The sequence below is a fragment of the Panulirus ornatus genome, chromosome 68 (assembly GCF_036320965.1).
Source record: "Panulirus ornatus isolate Po-2019 chromosome 68, ASM3632096v1, whole genome shotgun sequence".
Lineage (NCBI taxonomy): Eukaryota > Metazoa > Arthropoda > Malacostraca > Decapoda > Palinuridae > Panulirus > Panulirus ornatus.
The window spans coordinates 14349272-14366908 of NC_092291.1; the positions used below are offsets into that span (position 1 = coordinate 14349272).

Below are 17637 nucleotides of genomic sequence, written 5' to 3' on the forward strand. Positions count from 1 at the left end.
GCGCATGATCTTATATCCTGCACTACGTCGGATCGCGCATGATCTTATATCCTGCACTACGTCGGATCGCGCATGATCTTATATCCTGCACTACGTCGGATCGCGCATGATCTTATATCCTGCACTACGTCGGATCGCGCACGATCTTATATCCTGCACTACGTCGGATCGCGCATGATCTTATATCCTGCACTACGTCGGATCGCGCATGATCTTATATCCTGCACTACGTCGGATCGCGCATGATCTTATATCCTGCACTACGTCGGATCGCGCATGATCTTATATCCTGCAATACGTCGGATCGCGCACGATCTTATATCCTGCACTACGTCGGATCGCGCACGATCTTATATCCTGCACTACGTCGGATCGCGCACGATCTTATATCCTGCACTACGTCGGATCGCGCATGATCTTATATCCTGCACTACGTCGGATCGCGCATGATCTTATATCCTGCACTACGTCGGATCGCGCATGATCGTATATCCCCAAAGCAAGCAACGAAATATACATCAAAATATCTTTAATTATTTTTCTTTAACCTTTGAGGTAATACAAGAGGGTATAGCATGACCAATCATCAGCCCGAGGGGCGCCGCCGTCAACATGTACGAAGGGCGTGGTACACCGCTCAGCTACTGGTTAACGGTACACTGCTTGTGAACCTGCTGACCATACACACTGTTCAGGAATTGGTCATACTTATGACATGACTTATAACTGATTTATCACATTATCTCTGAATTTATATCACTTATTACATGACTTATAACTGATTTATCACAATATATCTGAAGTTATATTACTTATTATACGACTTATAACTGATTTATCACAATATCTCTGAAGTTATATTACTTAATACATGACTTATAACTGATTTATCACAATATCTCTGAAGTTATATTACTTAATACATGACTTATAACTGATTTATCACAATATCTCTGAAGTTATATTACTTAATACATGACTTATAACTGATTTATCACAATATCTCTGAAGTTATATTACTTAATACATGACTTATAACTGATTTATCACAATATCTCTGAAGTTATATTACTTAATACATGACTTATAACTGATTTATCATATTACCTGTGAATTTATGTTACTTATTACATGACTTATAACTGATTTATCACAATATCTCTGAAGTTATATTACTTAATACATGACTTATAACTGATTTATCACATTACCTGTGAATTTATATCAGTTATTACATGACTTATAACTGATTTATCACATTACCTCTGAATTTATCAACGGCTTACGAGTCTATTAACCGTGCGCTGCTGAAAGAATGTATCAAAAACAGCACGTTACCTTGTGAACTCATGAGACACGAGAACTGTTTAAAAAAAAAGAAAGAAGAATAATTCCTTAATCGTGAAGATTAACAAGTCCTCGAGAGGGGGTCATTTTCTTTTCTTTAAAGACAAAAGTCGATAACTCTCTCTCTCTCTCGGGGTCATTTTCTTTTCTTTAAGACAAAAGTCGATAAACACACACTCTCTCTCTCTCTCTCTCTCTCTCTCTCTCTCTCTCTCTCTCTCTCTCTCTCTCTCTCTCTCGGGGTCATTTTCTTTTCTTTAAGACAAAAGTCGATAAACACACACAAACACACACTCTCTCTCTCGATCCTTGACCCATCACTAGAGTCATCTTCCTCTCATTTAATCCCGTTTTCTTAATCACTGCCTCTCTGCTTATTCATAAGGAGGAGTCTCTCTCTCTCTCTCTCTCTCTCTCTCTCTCTCTCTCTCTCTCTCTCTCTCTCTCTCTCTCTCTCTCTCTCGCTCTCCAAAGACAATGTCTTTTCCTCTTTGCCTCCCTCGCCCCACCACCACTCCTGACGCAGTCAGCTTCCCCTCGTCTCGAACTTGGTCTTCCTACGTACCGAACTCATTCTGTGATTCCTCTCTCGCGATATCATTGAGTAGTCTTCTTATGCTTTACCCGTGGATTCTCTATCCTTCCTTCCTTCCTTCCTTCCTTCCCTTGCCTCTTACTGGATCAGCTCCCCTACAGCAACTAATGTGGTTACGAAATAGAGCCAGCAAAATAGTACGTGAGTGTGTATATGACAAGCTAAAAGAGGGGGGGGGGGGGAAATCATCAAAGAACCAAAGACAGAGAAGGAAAAGAAAAGGGGCCAATAAACTAATCAAAAATGGGGAAAGAAAAAGACGCCAATCATCGAAAATAAGAAAGAGAAAGACAAAAAAAGTCAGTGAACAGAAATAAAAAGAGGGGGAAAAAAGGAGCCAATAAACAGAATGAAGAGGATAGGATAAAGGTCAATAAACAGAAGTAATAAAGGGGAAGGGAAAGGAGTCAATAAACATAAATAATGAAGGGTATGGGCAAAATACCAATGAAGAGACATAATAAAGAACAAGAGAAAAAGGCCAATTAACAAATACAACAAAGAGGAAAAGAGAAAAAACAAGAACAATAAATTGAAATAAAGAAGAATCATGCGACCCAAAGGCAAAAGCTACGGAGGAACAAAAAGCAAAATAAAATGAATAAAAAGAACAATACAAAGGCAAGGGAAAAGGAAAGACTGAGCAGGAGAGAATAATACCGAAGGAGATACATAGGGGGAAAATAAATATTACCCTAAGTTCCTCGATTCCCAGGACGCTACACTGGCAACCCCCCCAACTTCCCATGACCTTTGACATCATCACCCCCCCATTCCACCCCACCCCACCTCCCATCCCTTCCACCGGAAACGTTACCCTCCCCCTCCCCCTCCCCCCGTTGGCGACTCTTGTGGTCGCCCCAAATTACTATGGTTGTAAACAATGTGCTTTCTTCACCTGGTTTCCGGAGATTTTATCTGTGTTTTATCTCTATCCTTTCTTCTTTTTTTTTCTTCTACACTTCATTTGTTAACTCAGAGTCACTTATTCTAAGGACTGGAAGAAGGGGTTGTGTGTGTGTGTGTGTGTGTGTGTGTGTGTGTGTGTGTGTGTGTGTGTGTGTGTGTGTGTGTGCCATTAACGTACACAACACTAGAGTCTGCCACGTCGGGTTGTTCTAGGCGTTACGGGTGAGGAGTTCGAAGGTCTGGCTCTTGTCTTTCCAACCCAGGGTGTCCAAGGCGTCGACTTGGGATGTGTCGGTCGTCCTGGGGTTGCCTAGAACTAACTACGGTGTTTCGGAGGTGGGGGAGGTGACAGCACCAAAAAGAAACCTACCATTGGGTCCTGGGATGATAGCCCACACCGTCGCCGCTGCCAGCATCACCACCAGCACAGCCTGCCAACACAGCCGTCCTGACATCTGCCAACGAGAGGGAAAAAGACAACATCAGATACTGATGAGCACAAGGAAATAAGACTTGAGGTTTTCTGCGTTTTCTATATATAAAAAAAATAAGAAAATCATTTGTGTTAATAGAAAACACGTCGCGTTACAACTCCATCAACTCCTCAACGACCGCTAATGATCTCAGACGGGGGCAAGACAGACTACGTCAAAACAAAAAGGACGAAAAAAGAAAAAAAAATCACTTTCCTTGTCTTCGACGCCAAAAGCATCATCGAAACTTTGGCGAGCATTTATAGGACACTTTTTGAAAGGAGTTCGTAAAATCCAAGTGCATGAGGCTACTTGCTGAAGAGGGAGACACTGACGATAACAAGAGGAGGAGGAGGAGGAAGAGGAGGAGAGGAGGAAAGAGAAGCGAGGCACACAGAGGAGCAGCCGCCATCCCTGGGGGAATGTCGTTCATGATGATCCAGACGAACAGGTGAGTGGTCCAGCCTGTTTGTCGAGTAATTAATAAGCTGAACTGTGTAGCACTCGATACGCTGCTCCTCCATTCATTTACCACACCTGATTGCTCGATCTCCAGTGACGTGGCTCTCCTCTGTGTGTACGAGGCGTTTTATCTTTTCCTCTTTTTTTTTTTTGAAATACAAGCTGCAATACGCGTCTCTTTGAAGCGCAGTCTTAAGTTACACTGACAAAAAAAAAAAAAAGGGTGTATGTGTGTCTCAACGCTGATGATTTCCTTCGGGTCATATGTTACCGGCTTCAGTACTGTGGTAAGGGGGACGAAAACTCCAACAAGACTCCTTAAGGGTCAGGTCGAACTGCATTGGCCATCGCACCCGAGGGTCGCTCACGTCGTGCTTAAGGGTCATACTCTCGTGGTGAAGGGAGGTCCTGACATTCTCACCTCGAGTTCTATGGCACGGACTCTCATTTCCCCGCCCTCAACTTTATGGCTCTCATTTTGAGGAGGGGGTTTATTGCCCGCTGACGGAGGCGTGAGCGACTCCTTGGTTCCCACACCACACTGCCGTACCCCAGGACGTAGGTGTAGTAGAAGGATCTGGCATAATTGTGGGAAAAGCTGTGCTGTCTAAATACGAGTCGATGATCACGAAAAGGAAAAATCAAATTTACTGATCTGTTTTTTGTTTGCACCGAACAGACAAAGTGAATGGGAATCTTTGACCTGGTTGTCGGTCGCAACACTTCCGCCCTCTGGATAATCTAATTCGCCATACATTTATCCTTCTAAAGATCATCCTGCCACAGTATTTGTTCCTGGAGTAGCCGTACCGTCTGCATGAGCTCTTGCAGTGTTTCATTATCTTCCGGCGTCTTGATCATAGAGTACATGTTATGTGTGTGTGTGTGTGTGTGTGTGTGTGTGTGTGTGTGTGTGTGTGTGTGTGTGTGTGTGTGGTGGGGGTGGAGGGTTCAACTGGAACTGGTCTTTCGGTGCTCTCAACTGCCGTATCCAAGGCGTTGGTATAAAACCACGAACGTGACAGGGGTCGAGGGAGGGATGAACCTTGTGGCTTTACCCACTCCCCAAGTCAGTCCAATTTCGCGTCCAATGACAGCGTGTTGCTTCCTGCCACCAGAAGAATCGCCGATCCATTTCGACAAGTATCCCTTCCGAGTCGACAAGCTTTACAGGTGTAAGTGGTCTGTGTCTGGCAAAACGAAAAAGAAAAACAATGATAATCTTACATTCGCTGTTGTAATTCGAGGTAGTCACGGCCCACGTCGTCTCCCAGCAAAGCACAGCAGTGTCATTACGTTATACCAAACGAGTTCGGGGGCTTACCTAACCAACCGTAATGGACGTGAGTGAAGAACACCCTGTGATCGACCGCGCTGGTGACCGTGGAGTACAGGAACCGTGCAATGACCGCCCCAAGACCGACCAGACATTAGTTCCCTGCCGATCCTCTCTCCCCCTTATATGCAGGCGCACACCACCCGTCGTCGCCAAGTCACTTAAAAGTAGTCGAACATTCAGCACCGTGTTATAGGGTAATGCGTGGAGAGAGTGTGTGTGTGTGTCCACTGCTGTAGCCTCTCCCTGCAGGCGGGCGGCTAACATGCCAACCTGATGGCTTGGGAAGGTCCAATTACTGACGAGGACTTCAAGTACGGCAGACACTTTCCCATGGGTACATTACATACCTCCCTACCGACGTGCTACGTGGTGTAGCTCTATCTGTGGTGCTCTTCCCATACGTGAAGACAGTGCTTAACGAACGCGTCCAGAACGGCGATTCTCCCTCTTCTCCGTGACCAGCGGCCGCCCATCTTCCATCCATTTACTGTGAGGGTCACGGGACTGAGGATGTTCTTTAAGGAGTCAGTTATCTCGAGCCCAACCATTCATGAGCGACATCTGCTAACCACCGTGAGAGCTTGTTTTACTTCGGGGAGGAGTGAATGCGTCTCCCTTCCTGCGAGAGGCTCGCGACCACTTCGCATCGTTACCTCACCACTCCCAAACCACTAACCTCGCTATGGCAGGTCTTCTTCTCCACCCTTGCCATTCAGGTGTCTCCTCCCTCCCCCTCCTAACTACTGATAAACTCCCTTGATTACGTCTGCCGTCGACCCTAAGAGTCTTCTCCGGGTGACCTGGACTGGCTGGCTAAGTCTTTCGTGGCACCAGGCAGTACCAACAGGATCCTCGAACCAGCTTCAGGTTTACGGAGCGCGTATCTTTCATCATCAGAGGCCGCGTCAGCGTCCATCGCCCACGCCTCGCTTGTCGCATCCTTTTCACTCCACTTCTCCCGCGATCATACCAACACGCGTTCAGATCTCTGCCGCTGGGGCGCCTGTGCATTGCTACGAGGAATTTCTTGTGTGTTTATTGATCCTTTTTTCCCGCGGCAACTGAGGCTGGTTTCAAAGAGCACGTGACACATTTCTACAGATAGAAAAATAAAAAATAGCTGCATTACTTGAATCATTCCTCTTCAGTCAAGGCGAGAGAGAGAGAGAGAATGATGACATGGTTCAGGATTCTGTGAACAATTCTCACCAACTCTACAGTGAGGCGAGCGCTGCCGGGGTTAATGCTAGACGTGTACATCCTCATTAACAGGGCACATTCAGTCGACTATCGGCAACCCATACGTCATGGAATATCGGGCCCTTGATCGGCAGGGAGTGGTGACACGCACTGTGCATGGGTCATTAAGACAGAAAAACTCGCCGCAGTCGACACCGCTTGAGATGCACCGGCGGGGTGGCCGACTGATACGTCGACAGTGTAGAGGGGTCGATCATAGACGATCGCCTCCCTACATAGGGCCACGGAGGGAGGGGAGGGACATAAAACAACTATTTACACCGACTCGAGACAAGGACGTCATAATTTTATCGTCTCAATCTCACACACGCCTTGCATCTCCTTTCTTCCCCCTCCCCCCCCGCGATACTCTAATTAACTAGGGGTAAGTGCCACTCCCTCTCAGCTGCAAGGTTATCTTGCCGATCATTGACCGGGGAATATATTTTTTTTTTTTCTCTCTCCCGCTCACCCCACGTCAAACCAGCGTAACCGGCTAGGGTGGGTAATGGTCCGCAAGGCCGATGGAATATGTATGGGGCGGCAACGTTCGTCTATGGTTAAGGGGTTTGGGAGGGAGGGAGGGAAGCAGGAGGAGGAGGAGGGGGGCTTGATCTGTCCTGTCTGCATGATGAACATCTCCGCCAGGCGCTGATGAGACGTTCCTGCCAAGGTGGTTGTCAGTCTTTTAATCGACGAGCGGGATGTGGTCGGAGGAGGAGGAGGAGGAAGAAGAGGAGGATGAGCATCTGCTTATCTTCTTCAGCTTAAGAGGGACTGCAGGGAGGAGTCGTTGTGCCTGTTTCCGAGTGAGATTTGCGAACTCCCCCGCGGTCAAGAGTCGAGTTAACGTAACGTTCTCAGTCTTCTCAATCCGTCAGTTGAAGTCATACCTCAGGGGACTGGCGACGTGGCTCTTCGGCGAGTCGAGGAGTACCTCTGGGGACCGTCGCTTCTGTCTTTCACCCTCGACAGACGACAGACCTCGAGTGGCCAGAGCAGCTATTCCTTCAAGGACCTGAGGGCTGCCTCCGAGGGGGCCGTCTCTAGAGGAAGACTGCATCATCATGTCTGTTGCTTTTGGACAGTACATACACATCCTTCTGGGACCACCTTGCCCATCTAGCTGTGAACGGAGTGTCAATACGACGATGCCATATATATATATATATATATATATATATAAAGGTACCTGGAAATCTATGAGTAAATACCTACAAACACAGAGTAACCGAACATTGGGGGAAAAAAACCGTACAGCGAAGACTACCAATATAATCCAAACAGGGAAGGACAAATACTTCTAAGTTATCAAGTATCGGAGACTGAGAAGTTCACCGTCCATCGTCAGTCTCTTCATGACCGAAAATATAATAAAGACACACCTCAACTTCTTCTTTTTTTTCTCTTTTCTTTTTTTTTTTTACAGTAACAGTTCCTGTTCATCATCCCAGAGGTACCCGGTGGCTGTAATTGGATTAGAACGTGTTTTCATATCTCACGGCTGTATTTGCCCTCTCGCTACATCATGGTTATCTTTCACAGCTGTCTTCCTGCTGGCTTATATACCGCGGGGAGAGTTGGGTGGAGTGGGGAGGAGCCTTCTGCTTCATTATCCTGCCTCCATGCACAGTGGTGGGTCTCTCCTCCATGTACAGTGGTGGGTGGGGAGGAGCCTTCTGCTTCATTATCCTGCCTCCATGTACAGTGGTGGGTCTCTCCTCCATGTACAGTGGTGGGTGGGGAGGAGCCTTCTGCTTTTTCATTTCTCCTCCATCTACAGTGGTGGGTTGGGGAGGAGCCTTCTACCTTAATATCCTTTCTCCATCTATAGCGGGTGGTGGGGAGGACGGACCCTCCTCCCCTACTCTACTATAGCATCTGTGTATAGATGAGAAACTTAGCTACTATTACCACCCTGCAAACTATAGCCCCGTCAGAGACCGTCAGGTCTTTTGCCTTTTCTTTTTCTCCCTATCCACCACCCACGTGCTGGGTTCCCCTCCTCCTTTATATCATCACTACCGCACTTTGGCAATATGCTGCCCTCATCAGCTGAAGACGCCCCCAGACAACATGCCTATATCCCAGGTAACACATGTAAGGTATCATCTCTCTCTCTCTCTCTCTCTCTCTCTCTCTCTCTCTCTCTATATATATATATATATATATATATATATATATATATATATATATAAAGAAAACCGTGGCTCCGTATTTGTATTCCCGGGGATCCTCGCCTTTCATAAGATAAAGAACATACTGCTGTTTGGTCAAATTATTTGCATAATTATTCAGGAGAAGCGCCAACGACCTGATAAACTACTGCCATCACATGCAGGAGGAGGGAGGAGGAGGGAGGAGGAGGGTGGATATCAGAACGGACTCGCAACACAAGAACAGGTTAGACCACACATTTTTTGTTTCCCTCCCGCTTGAGAACGACGGTACGACCCTTGATCGCGACGGTTACGACCCTTGATCAAGGCCCTTGATCACGACGGTTACGACCCTTGATCACGATGGTTACGACCCTTGATCACGATGTTTACGACCCTTAACCACGAAGAAACGACGGTACGATTGCTAAGGAAAGATTGGCTTGTCCTTTTAACTATTCGACAGGCCAATATACCCAAGGGTCGTACCATCGCTACCCTCAGGGTCGTACCATCGCTACCCCCCCAGGGTCGTACCATCGCTACCCCCCAGGGGCGTACCATCGCTACCCTCAGGGTCGTACCATCGCTACCCCCCCAGGGTCGTACCATCGCTACCCCCAGGGGCGTACCATCGCTACCCCCCCAGGATCGTACCATCGCTAACCCCTCAGGGTCGTACCATCGCTACCCCCCCAGGATCGTACCATCGCTACCCCCCCAGGATCGTACCATCGCTACCCCCTCAGGATCGTACCATCGCTACCCCCTCAGGGTCGTACCATCATTAACCCTCAAGGTCGTCACATCGTTATGATGTAAGGGTGCACCATCGTGCTCCCGGGTCGTCCCACAGTACTCCGGGGGTTAAGGGGGGGTGTGTCAGGGGGCACATCCATCCCTCTGTATCAACGTATCAATCCCCCTTAACAATAGGCGCTATTATCAGCGCTACATCGGTAGTTTGGGAAATGGCTTTATGACCTCATACGACATTTATGACTCGGCGGGGGATCAGTGCCTCACTAATAAGACATTGAATGCTTCGTTCATTCCGCTAATTGGACGCTCCGGGATTCGAACACCAACCCGACCGATTTAGAAGGCAAAAAATAAAAAAAAGGGCTTATGCTAGATAATCAATTATCCTTAAACAATTCTCGTAAATGAAAAAAAAAAAAGAAGTTAGATGCCACCTCGTCGGTAAATCAATCAAGGAGATATCACTTAAGTCTCCAAACAAAAGCTTTTTCCAAACGAAAAAAAAGCAAAAAAACCAAAAAAACCCCACGAAATTCATATTTCCACACCTCGCACGGGACTTTAAAGAAAACGTTACATCGCGCTACCATTTTCTATACAAAACCAAAACACCCTCTCGGGTCCTCCCTCACCCTCAGATATTTAAAGAACAACGCTACACATATCCACTCTTTTCTTTGGCTGTTTTTGAGCTTTTTTTTCTAGAGGTTGGGTGGGATGGGGTGTGGGGTTGAGTAAGGGGATGATAATGGGGGAACACTAGCGCCCTGTGTTGTTAACGGTGAGGTGAGGGGTTACATCACGTAGGAGAGTTCGCCTAACCTGTGCCAGGGAAAAATGAATACTGTACCTTGGTCAGTGCTGCGCGCTACTGCAAGCTGATCCCAGCCGGAATGAAGGGAGGAGGGGAATGGGCGAGAAAGGGGGTGGTGTGGAGAGAGAGAGAGAGAGAGGGAGAGAGGAGAGGAGGGAGGGGGAGAGAGAGAGAGAGAGAGAGAGAGAGAAGACTTTTCTTCCAAAACTTCTGAAGATAAACCATTTTTTTATTTCTAGACGTGATGGTTTGTTTTTTCTTAACTCGCTCTCACCTCTTTCCTTAAATCCAGTCCTTTGATCCCCCTTAAACGCTTAATCCTCTCTCTCTCTCTCTCTCTCTCTCTTTACTCCCTCGCTATAACCAACTGTCCCATTTCCCCACCCTGTAGCGTGGGTCTCTCACCCTTATCCCCACCCCCACGCTCGCTGAATCAGCCGGGGTGACTGACTTTCGACCTTCTGCACGGGTGAAGGAAGAGTGAAATTCTCTCTCTCTCTCTCTCTCTCTCTCTCTCTCTCTCTCTCTCTCTCTCTCTCTCTCTCTCTCTCTCTCTTCCTTCTCCTATCATGGCTTTAATAGCCCGGCCGAGCCGGAGGATACAGCATATAAAGATGCTCTTACGTAAGGCAACCATTCATAGTACTGTAACCAGGGAGGAAGGAAGGGGAGGGTGAGGAAGCAGAAGGTGGGGGGTGATGGGAGGGAAGGGGAGGAGGGAGGAGGGAGAAGTAGGGAGAGGAGTAGCGGTGAGGGAGTGAGGCCGGGTATGAGGAGGAGCTGGGACGACAGAGCCGGAACTGGAGGAGCAGTAGTTAGAGTAAGAGAGTATAGAATAGTCACTGTGCGATAAAGTTAAGAGCAGTCATAGCGTGAGAGTTAATAGTCATAGTGAGAGAGTAAATATAGTGGGAGAGTTAATAGTCATAGTGGGAGAGTTAATAGTCATAGTGAGAGAGCAAATACAGTGGGAGAGTTAATAGTCATAGTGGGAGAGTTAATAGTCATAGTGAGAGAGTAAATACAGTGGGAGAGTTAATAGTCATAGTGGGAGAGTAAATATAGCGTGAGAGAGTTAATAGTCACAGTGGAAGAGTTAATAGTTATAGTGGGAGAGTTAAGAGTCATAGTGGGAGAGTTACGAGGGGTCATAGTGATAGAGTTAATTGTAGTCATAGTGAGAGCAGCAGGAGATACTGCAACGAGAAGTAGAAATTAAAAAAGAAAACGAGTTCCTTTAAGTGGGGGAGAAAAAAATAAAAAGACTGGAATCAGTAAAAGGACCCAATCGCAGGGGGTCCTCTTCTGAGCACGTGGGGGCATACGGACCACACGGACCCTGGACACGAGGAGACGAACGGACCTTGAAGCACGGAGGGGCGGCCCGCGAATGCGAGAGGTCTGCGATGGTCTTTTATTTCAATACCGCACTCTTATGGGTCAGGTCGAAGACCCAAGCTAGAACACCCAGTGGCTTTTACGCCGTCGTGCTCAGTGGCCCAACACCACCACTGCGCCGGTCTGATCCTCTTCGTCCCTTCGGCCTCTAAATTGATGGGACGTTCGCGGTGAACGAGGCGCCAAGTGGTAATCCAACGTCCCTGTTTTCGCGTATATGGCAAGCGTCAGACGCATTTGCTTTCGGTACACATCGCGTAAAAGGCGACCAACAAACCCCCCAAGCTATACGTCAAATACTGAAAACATTTTGTTCTTTTCGTTACACTTCACGCGCCGAGAACGCATGTATCCCCTCTTCCGTGGCACGTGAATCGTCGAGGGGCGGCGGTGGGCGTCGGCGGGCGGCGGTGAGCGTCGGCGGCAGCAGCGGCGACAGAGGCTTCTCTCTGGGCATCGTCGCTCGTCACTCGAACCTGTCGGTCGACGACCTACCCACCCCTACGCGAATCGAGGCGAGTGTCCCCGAGGGAAAAGTGAAGGTGGAGTCACCGGTCACAGGTGAATGAGTGCCTCCTCCCTCCGGAGAGAGAGAGAGAGAGAGAGAGAGAGAGAGAGAGAGAGAGAGAGAGAGAGAGAGAGAGAGAGAGAGAGAGAGAGAGGGCGGAGGGTGTGAGAGTATAAGGATGGAAGCAGCGGTGAGGGGCAGATGTGGAGGGAAGTTGAGCGCGCGGGCGGGGCGGATCCAGGGTGGAGGAGGACATGAGCGAAGGTCGTACGAACTGTGAGCAAACACACGTTTGAGAGACAGGGGCGTATGAAGGGAGGAGAGTGAAAGAGCGAAAGAAAGGGTGATCGAGGAGAGAGAGAGTATGGACTGGAAGCAAGGCCAGAACAAGGCTGGAGAAGAGCGGATAGGCTGAGAAAAAAAAAAAAGAAAAAAGGCCAGAGTAAAGGGTGAAAATAAAGGGCGAAGGGAGGGCGACAGCTGAGGAGGGCGCAGAGCATATAAGCGAGGGGCAGGGAGGGAGCACGGCAATCATGGATACAGTCAAGGGTGGTACTGGTTTAACCCCATGGCCTGTCGCCCCCATCCCCGCCATGTAAACAGTGCAAGTTGCGTGTCAGAAAGAGAGAGAGAGAGAGAGAGAGAGAGAGAGAGAGAGAGAGAGAGAGAGAGAGAGAGAGAGAGAGAGAGAGAGAGTTACTCTGACGTTTCAACAGAATCAAGAATATCTTCATCTCTCTCTCTCTCTCTCTCTCTCTCTCTCTCTCTCTCTCTCTCTCTCTCTCTCTCTCTCTCTCTCTCTCCCTAAGCCATCCCTCACTCTCTGTCTCCCTCACTCCACATCCCATCCTCAAGTACTCCTGCGACATTCTAACCTAACTCACTTGCTCAATCCCTTTACCCATTTTCCCCTCACTCAGAACCCCCATTTTCTCTCAACCTCCAAACCACACCTCATTTTCTACTCCCCCCTACATACCTCAAAACAGCTCCATCCCTATGCCTTCCCCTCCGTTACTCCTCCTTCACTCCTTCCCTTTCCCTTAATCACCCCTCTCCCCTAACATTCTACTTTCCCCTTCTCCTACTTCCCCTTTCTCCTACTTCCCCCTTCCGCTATGTACTGCCTCCTACCTCCTGACCTCTGGGGTAAATACAGGGTCGTGACGTGTACGATGGTTGGCCTCGCTAAACGAGATAACAGGTACAGCACCAACACCTGACTGTACCCGTTGGTCCTCGGTCCACCAACAGGGTACAGCAATTACAGAATCATGAACTGGCTACGGGTCTTTAACACTGCTTCCCTGGCTATAGCCGCGGTATAGCACTGTCTTCTCCTTGTTATAGCCAGTTATAGCATTGTTGACTCGCTATGAATTTGCAAACAGACTTACCTCGCTGTAAGGACCGTCTATAATGCTATACCCTTCCGTCAGCCATAGCACTATTACCTCGCTACAGCGGCCACTACTTACGTTAACAGATCACAGCTTCCTTTCCCAGTCATTGGGTAGGAGCCACCTCGTTATAAAGGCCAACCATAGCTGCTTATGACGGCCAACTGTAACGCCCTTACCTGGTTATAACGGCCAACCGTAACGCCATTACCTGGTTACAACGGCCAACCGTAACACCATTACCTGGTTATAACGGCCAACCGTAACGCCATTACCTGGTTACAACGGCCAACCGTAACACCATTACCTGGTTATAACGGTCAACCGTAACACCGTTACCTGCTTATAACGGCCGACCGTAACAACATTACCTGGTTACAACGGTCAGGCATAGCGCAGTTATCCGAGTGGGTGGGGGTGGGGGGTGTCATCCTACCCGCCTCCACTCTGACCTCACCGGTCATGCAAGGTCATGATGATGATGACATCATCAGCGTGAACGCCCAAACCTGCATCTTAACGGGGCTTGAGAGAGAGAGAGAGAGAGAGAGAGAGAGAGAGAGAGAGAGAGAGAGAGAGAGAGAGAGAGAGAAATATATATATATATATATATATATATATATATATATATATATATATATATATATATATATATATATATATATATATTTCCTGAGACGCGTGTCAACGGAGTCCAGCAAGGTTGTGAGTGAAATCTTGACAGGAAATTGTTGAAACATTCCACGACGGAATAAATAAACAAAACAAAAAATGTAAATTGATGATTACCCAAAATAAAACGCGTGCGGGTGGTCAAAGGTCGACCTTTAGAAGGGGAGGGGAGGAGGAGGGAAACTCCAAGACCAGTTGTCTGTCTGGCTGGTCCCTTCGTCCCACAGCTGCGACCACAACCAGCTGTCTGTTTGGTCCCTCCGTCCCACAGCTGGGACCACAACCGTCAGGTCCCTCCAAGTTGAACACCATAGTTCGGAGAGGCTCCTCTGTGTGTGTGTGTGTGTGTGTGTGTGTGGGCATACCCTTATACATAACCCCAAGACATAGCCCCTATCACGGGTGTTTCAAGCAGCTTCAACGCTGCGCTCCACGCCAGGAGCTGGAAGATGATGACGGCAGTGGCAGGAGCGAGCAAGCGTCTGCAACGCCTCGACGGACGGAGGGATTATGTCCAGCGTCTCGCCTCCTCCGGCCAAGGTGGAAGCACGCACGCCAGACCCACGCTGGTTTGGCCAGCCGTAACAAAGAGGACATCTCCCACCCCCTCTCCACACACTCTCTTTCTCTCTCTCTCCTCCCACCTTCTCCCTCTCCGCCACCCTATACCATACCTCTGGGTCGGATTCTTATCGGCCCTGCTCTCTCTCTCTCTCTCTCTCTCTCTCTCTCTCTCTCTCTCTCTCTCTCTCTCTCTCCCCCCTCAAACCCCCACAAACACAGTCGTCCAACCCCCAACCCCTACCACCCGCCGTCCCCAGAGAGCAATTATCATTTGTGATTGTCCTCGACCTGTGTGACGAGTCACCAGCTAATCACTCGCGCTTGCAGGCACACACACTCTCATTACTATTCCGTTGATGTGGCGACCACAGCCAGCCAGGCGTTGCCACTCATATCGCTCTTATCTCCCGGTGATACTTTTGCTTATTTTGCACACCATTAATTTTCCGCCCCCAGTGTATCTTAAGAAGTAGATTGGGACTGACGAATTACCCTGTCCAAAGTTTTCATTATCGACCCAGTCGGTCTGGGGGGAAATTGAATTATGTATGGTCTGAATACCGAGGGGGCGCGGTCTTATAATTGGTTAGATGGTGGCTAGTAACACCAGGTAGCAGCAATGCAGGGTGATCCTGAAGTACTTCCTCACTACGAGTTAAAAGGCAACTCGATTACCGCTCTCGCCATGGGACGCAAGTGGACGTGACAGTGGTCATACGGGGTGGCGTACCAAAGGTGAGAATCCTCGACTAGTTTTTAAGTCTCTTTTTATTCTCTCTCTCTCTCTCTCTCTCTCTCTCTCTCTCTCTCTCTCTCTCTCTCTCTCTCAACCTGAAAAGAAGCTTTCCCCTCTGAATTCACAGAAATACACAGTGATAACAATACGTTTGGGAAAGGCAATTATCCATATAAGTATTGTATAAGTTATGCATATAAGTATTGCATAAGTTATGCAATGATTCGCATGAATGTTATGCACTTGGATTGCTTTACGAGAGTGTCAATTAAAAACTGCTTTCGCACGTGACACCTAAACTGACGGCTTGAAAATACACTAATGTGCATTTACGTTTTGAATAAGATTAAAAAGCCTTATTTGCTGCAACATACTATATCTTATTAACTTATTTCACAAGAAAATTATCTACACGGCCAGTGTGGCGTAAAAGATCTGGGTGGACTTGTTTACAGCAGATCAAATCAAATGTATTCCCACTATCTATCTATCTAGGATTACACGACAAGTTTACATGGATTATCTACGTGAAACATGTTATCTAATTAAGTGACATTAATTATACTGTGTAAATGAAGAAGGAAACGCATTTATAATCAGCGAAGAAGATAACAGCATGTTATTATATTGCAACGTATCAATTTCTGAAACATTTAATGAGTTATAAGATGGGAAGGATTCAATAACCTGTGCAACTTTTGTTATCTTTCATTCTCCACGCTGTTGAATCCGAAACGACTCGTAGTATCTGAAACCAAGATTAGGAATTTTCCATCGCTAATTTGGAAATGAGTCACCCTGCAATTCAACCAGTGATATTCAAGTGCATATATGTACCATACACGCATACGTACTCACCAGCAAAGTGTGACAAGCATGTAAAACAAAAGAAACTCCACAAACATACACCAGTCGATGGTACAAAAACAATACATTCGACTATACTCATATAAAAAAAAAAGAAACCCTAAGTGCGAATACATTCATACAAATATCGACATATAAAGACATATAACACAGACACACACAGAAACGAGAGAGAGTTGCAGATGTACACTCTAACAGTCAAGCATCCTTGTGATCCCACATGCCAACTTACATGTGGAAAGTAAAAGAGCCATTACAGAAGGACAGGCAAGAGACAGCCTTCCAGCTTTTGGTTACGTGAGTTTTAGGAAAGAGGTCCTGAGTGACACCAGGACTCTCTCTGAGAAAGAAGTCCTGGAATAATAATAATAACAATAATAATAATAATAATAATAATAATAATAATAATAATCATAATAATCATAATAATAATAATAATAATAATAATCATAATAATAATAATGATAATAATGATAATAACAACAATAACATGAAACCAACAATTACAGCAAAATAACACTCCTCACTACGTCTTTGTAGAGTGATGACGACAAAAGAAGAAGAAGAAGAAGAAGAAGAAGAAGAAGAAGAAGAAGAAGAAGAAGGAAGACAAGGAGGGGCAGGAACAAGCGGTAGTACCCTCTCTCAAGGTCGACAGACAACGAGGCAAACATTCGAAAGTAATCCTGATGATGACCCAACGGCGCCGTGTTTGCATCGGGACATTTCTGAGGAGAAGTTGAAAAAGGAATTTCTAAAAACACACTGTTAAGTGACGAGGTCTACTGACGAGGAAGGTGGAATTTCGAACAGCGAAAAATTCAATTCGACGATAGTTAGGCACAAGGCGATTCATGACACGTAAAAAGTAGTACTAGTAGTAGTAGTAGTAGTAGTAGTAGTAGTAGTAGTAGTAGTAGTAGTAGTGAGGAACACTTAGAAATTCATTTACGCAATTTCCAAGGCATTTACAATAACAAAGTATTACGTAATAAAGAAATGTGGCCATTTACACACACCCTATTCGTTCCAGAAGACTGAAAATCTAGTCATATGCACCTGACCCATTCCTTCCAGGAAGCTGGAAATCTGTACATTTACACTTAACCCATTCCTTCCAGGAGGCTGGAAATCAATAAATTTACACTCCAACTCATTCCTTCCTGGAGGCTGGAAATCTGGAGATTTTACACCCAACTCATTCCTTCCAGGAAGCTGGAAATCATGCCATTTACACACCTGACCCAAAGACAGGAATGAAGAGGCACATCAAGGAGCATCTTATGTCATCAGACAAAGGTAAAACCACGGCGAAGACCAGAGATGAAGACACCCGAGGTAGGATCTGGTTTTCCCTGGCTCTAAAACTGAGATTCGGCGTCTAGGCAGAGAG

The 17637-nt window shown here is 46.9% G+C and overlaps 1 protein-coding gene across 2 annotated transcripts in view; it reads right to left on the reverse strand.

Moving 5' to 3' along the window:
• Window positions 1-17637, reverse strand: part of LOC139747251 (uncharacterized) — a 193051-nt gene that overhangs the window by 12473 nt on the left and 162941 nt on the right. For both annotated transcript variants that reach the window (XM_071659336.1, XM_071659337.1), the window contains exon 2: window positions 3222-3306. In XM_071659336.1, the coding sequence (XP_071515437.1) occupies window positions 3222-3306 (85 nt within the window). The remainder of the gene's footprint in view (window positions 1-3221; window positions 3307-17637) is intronic.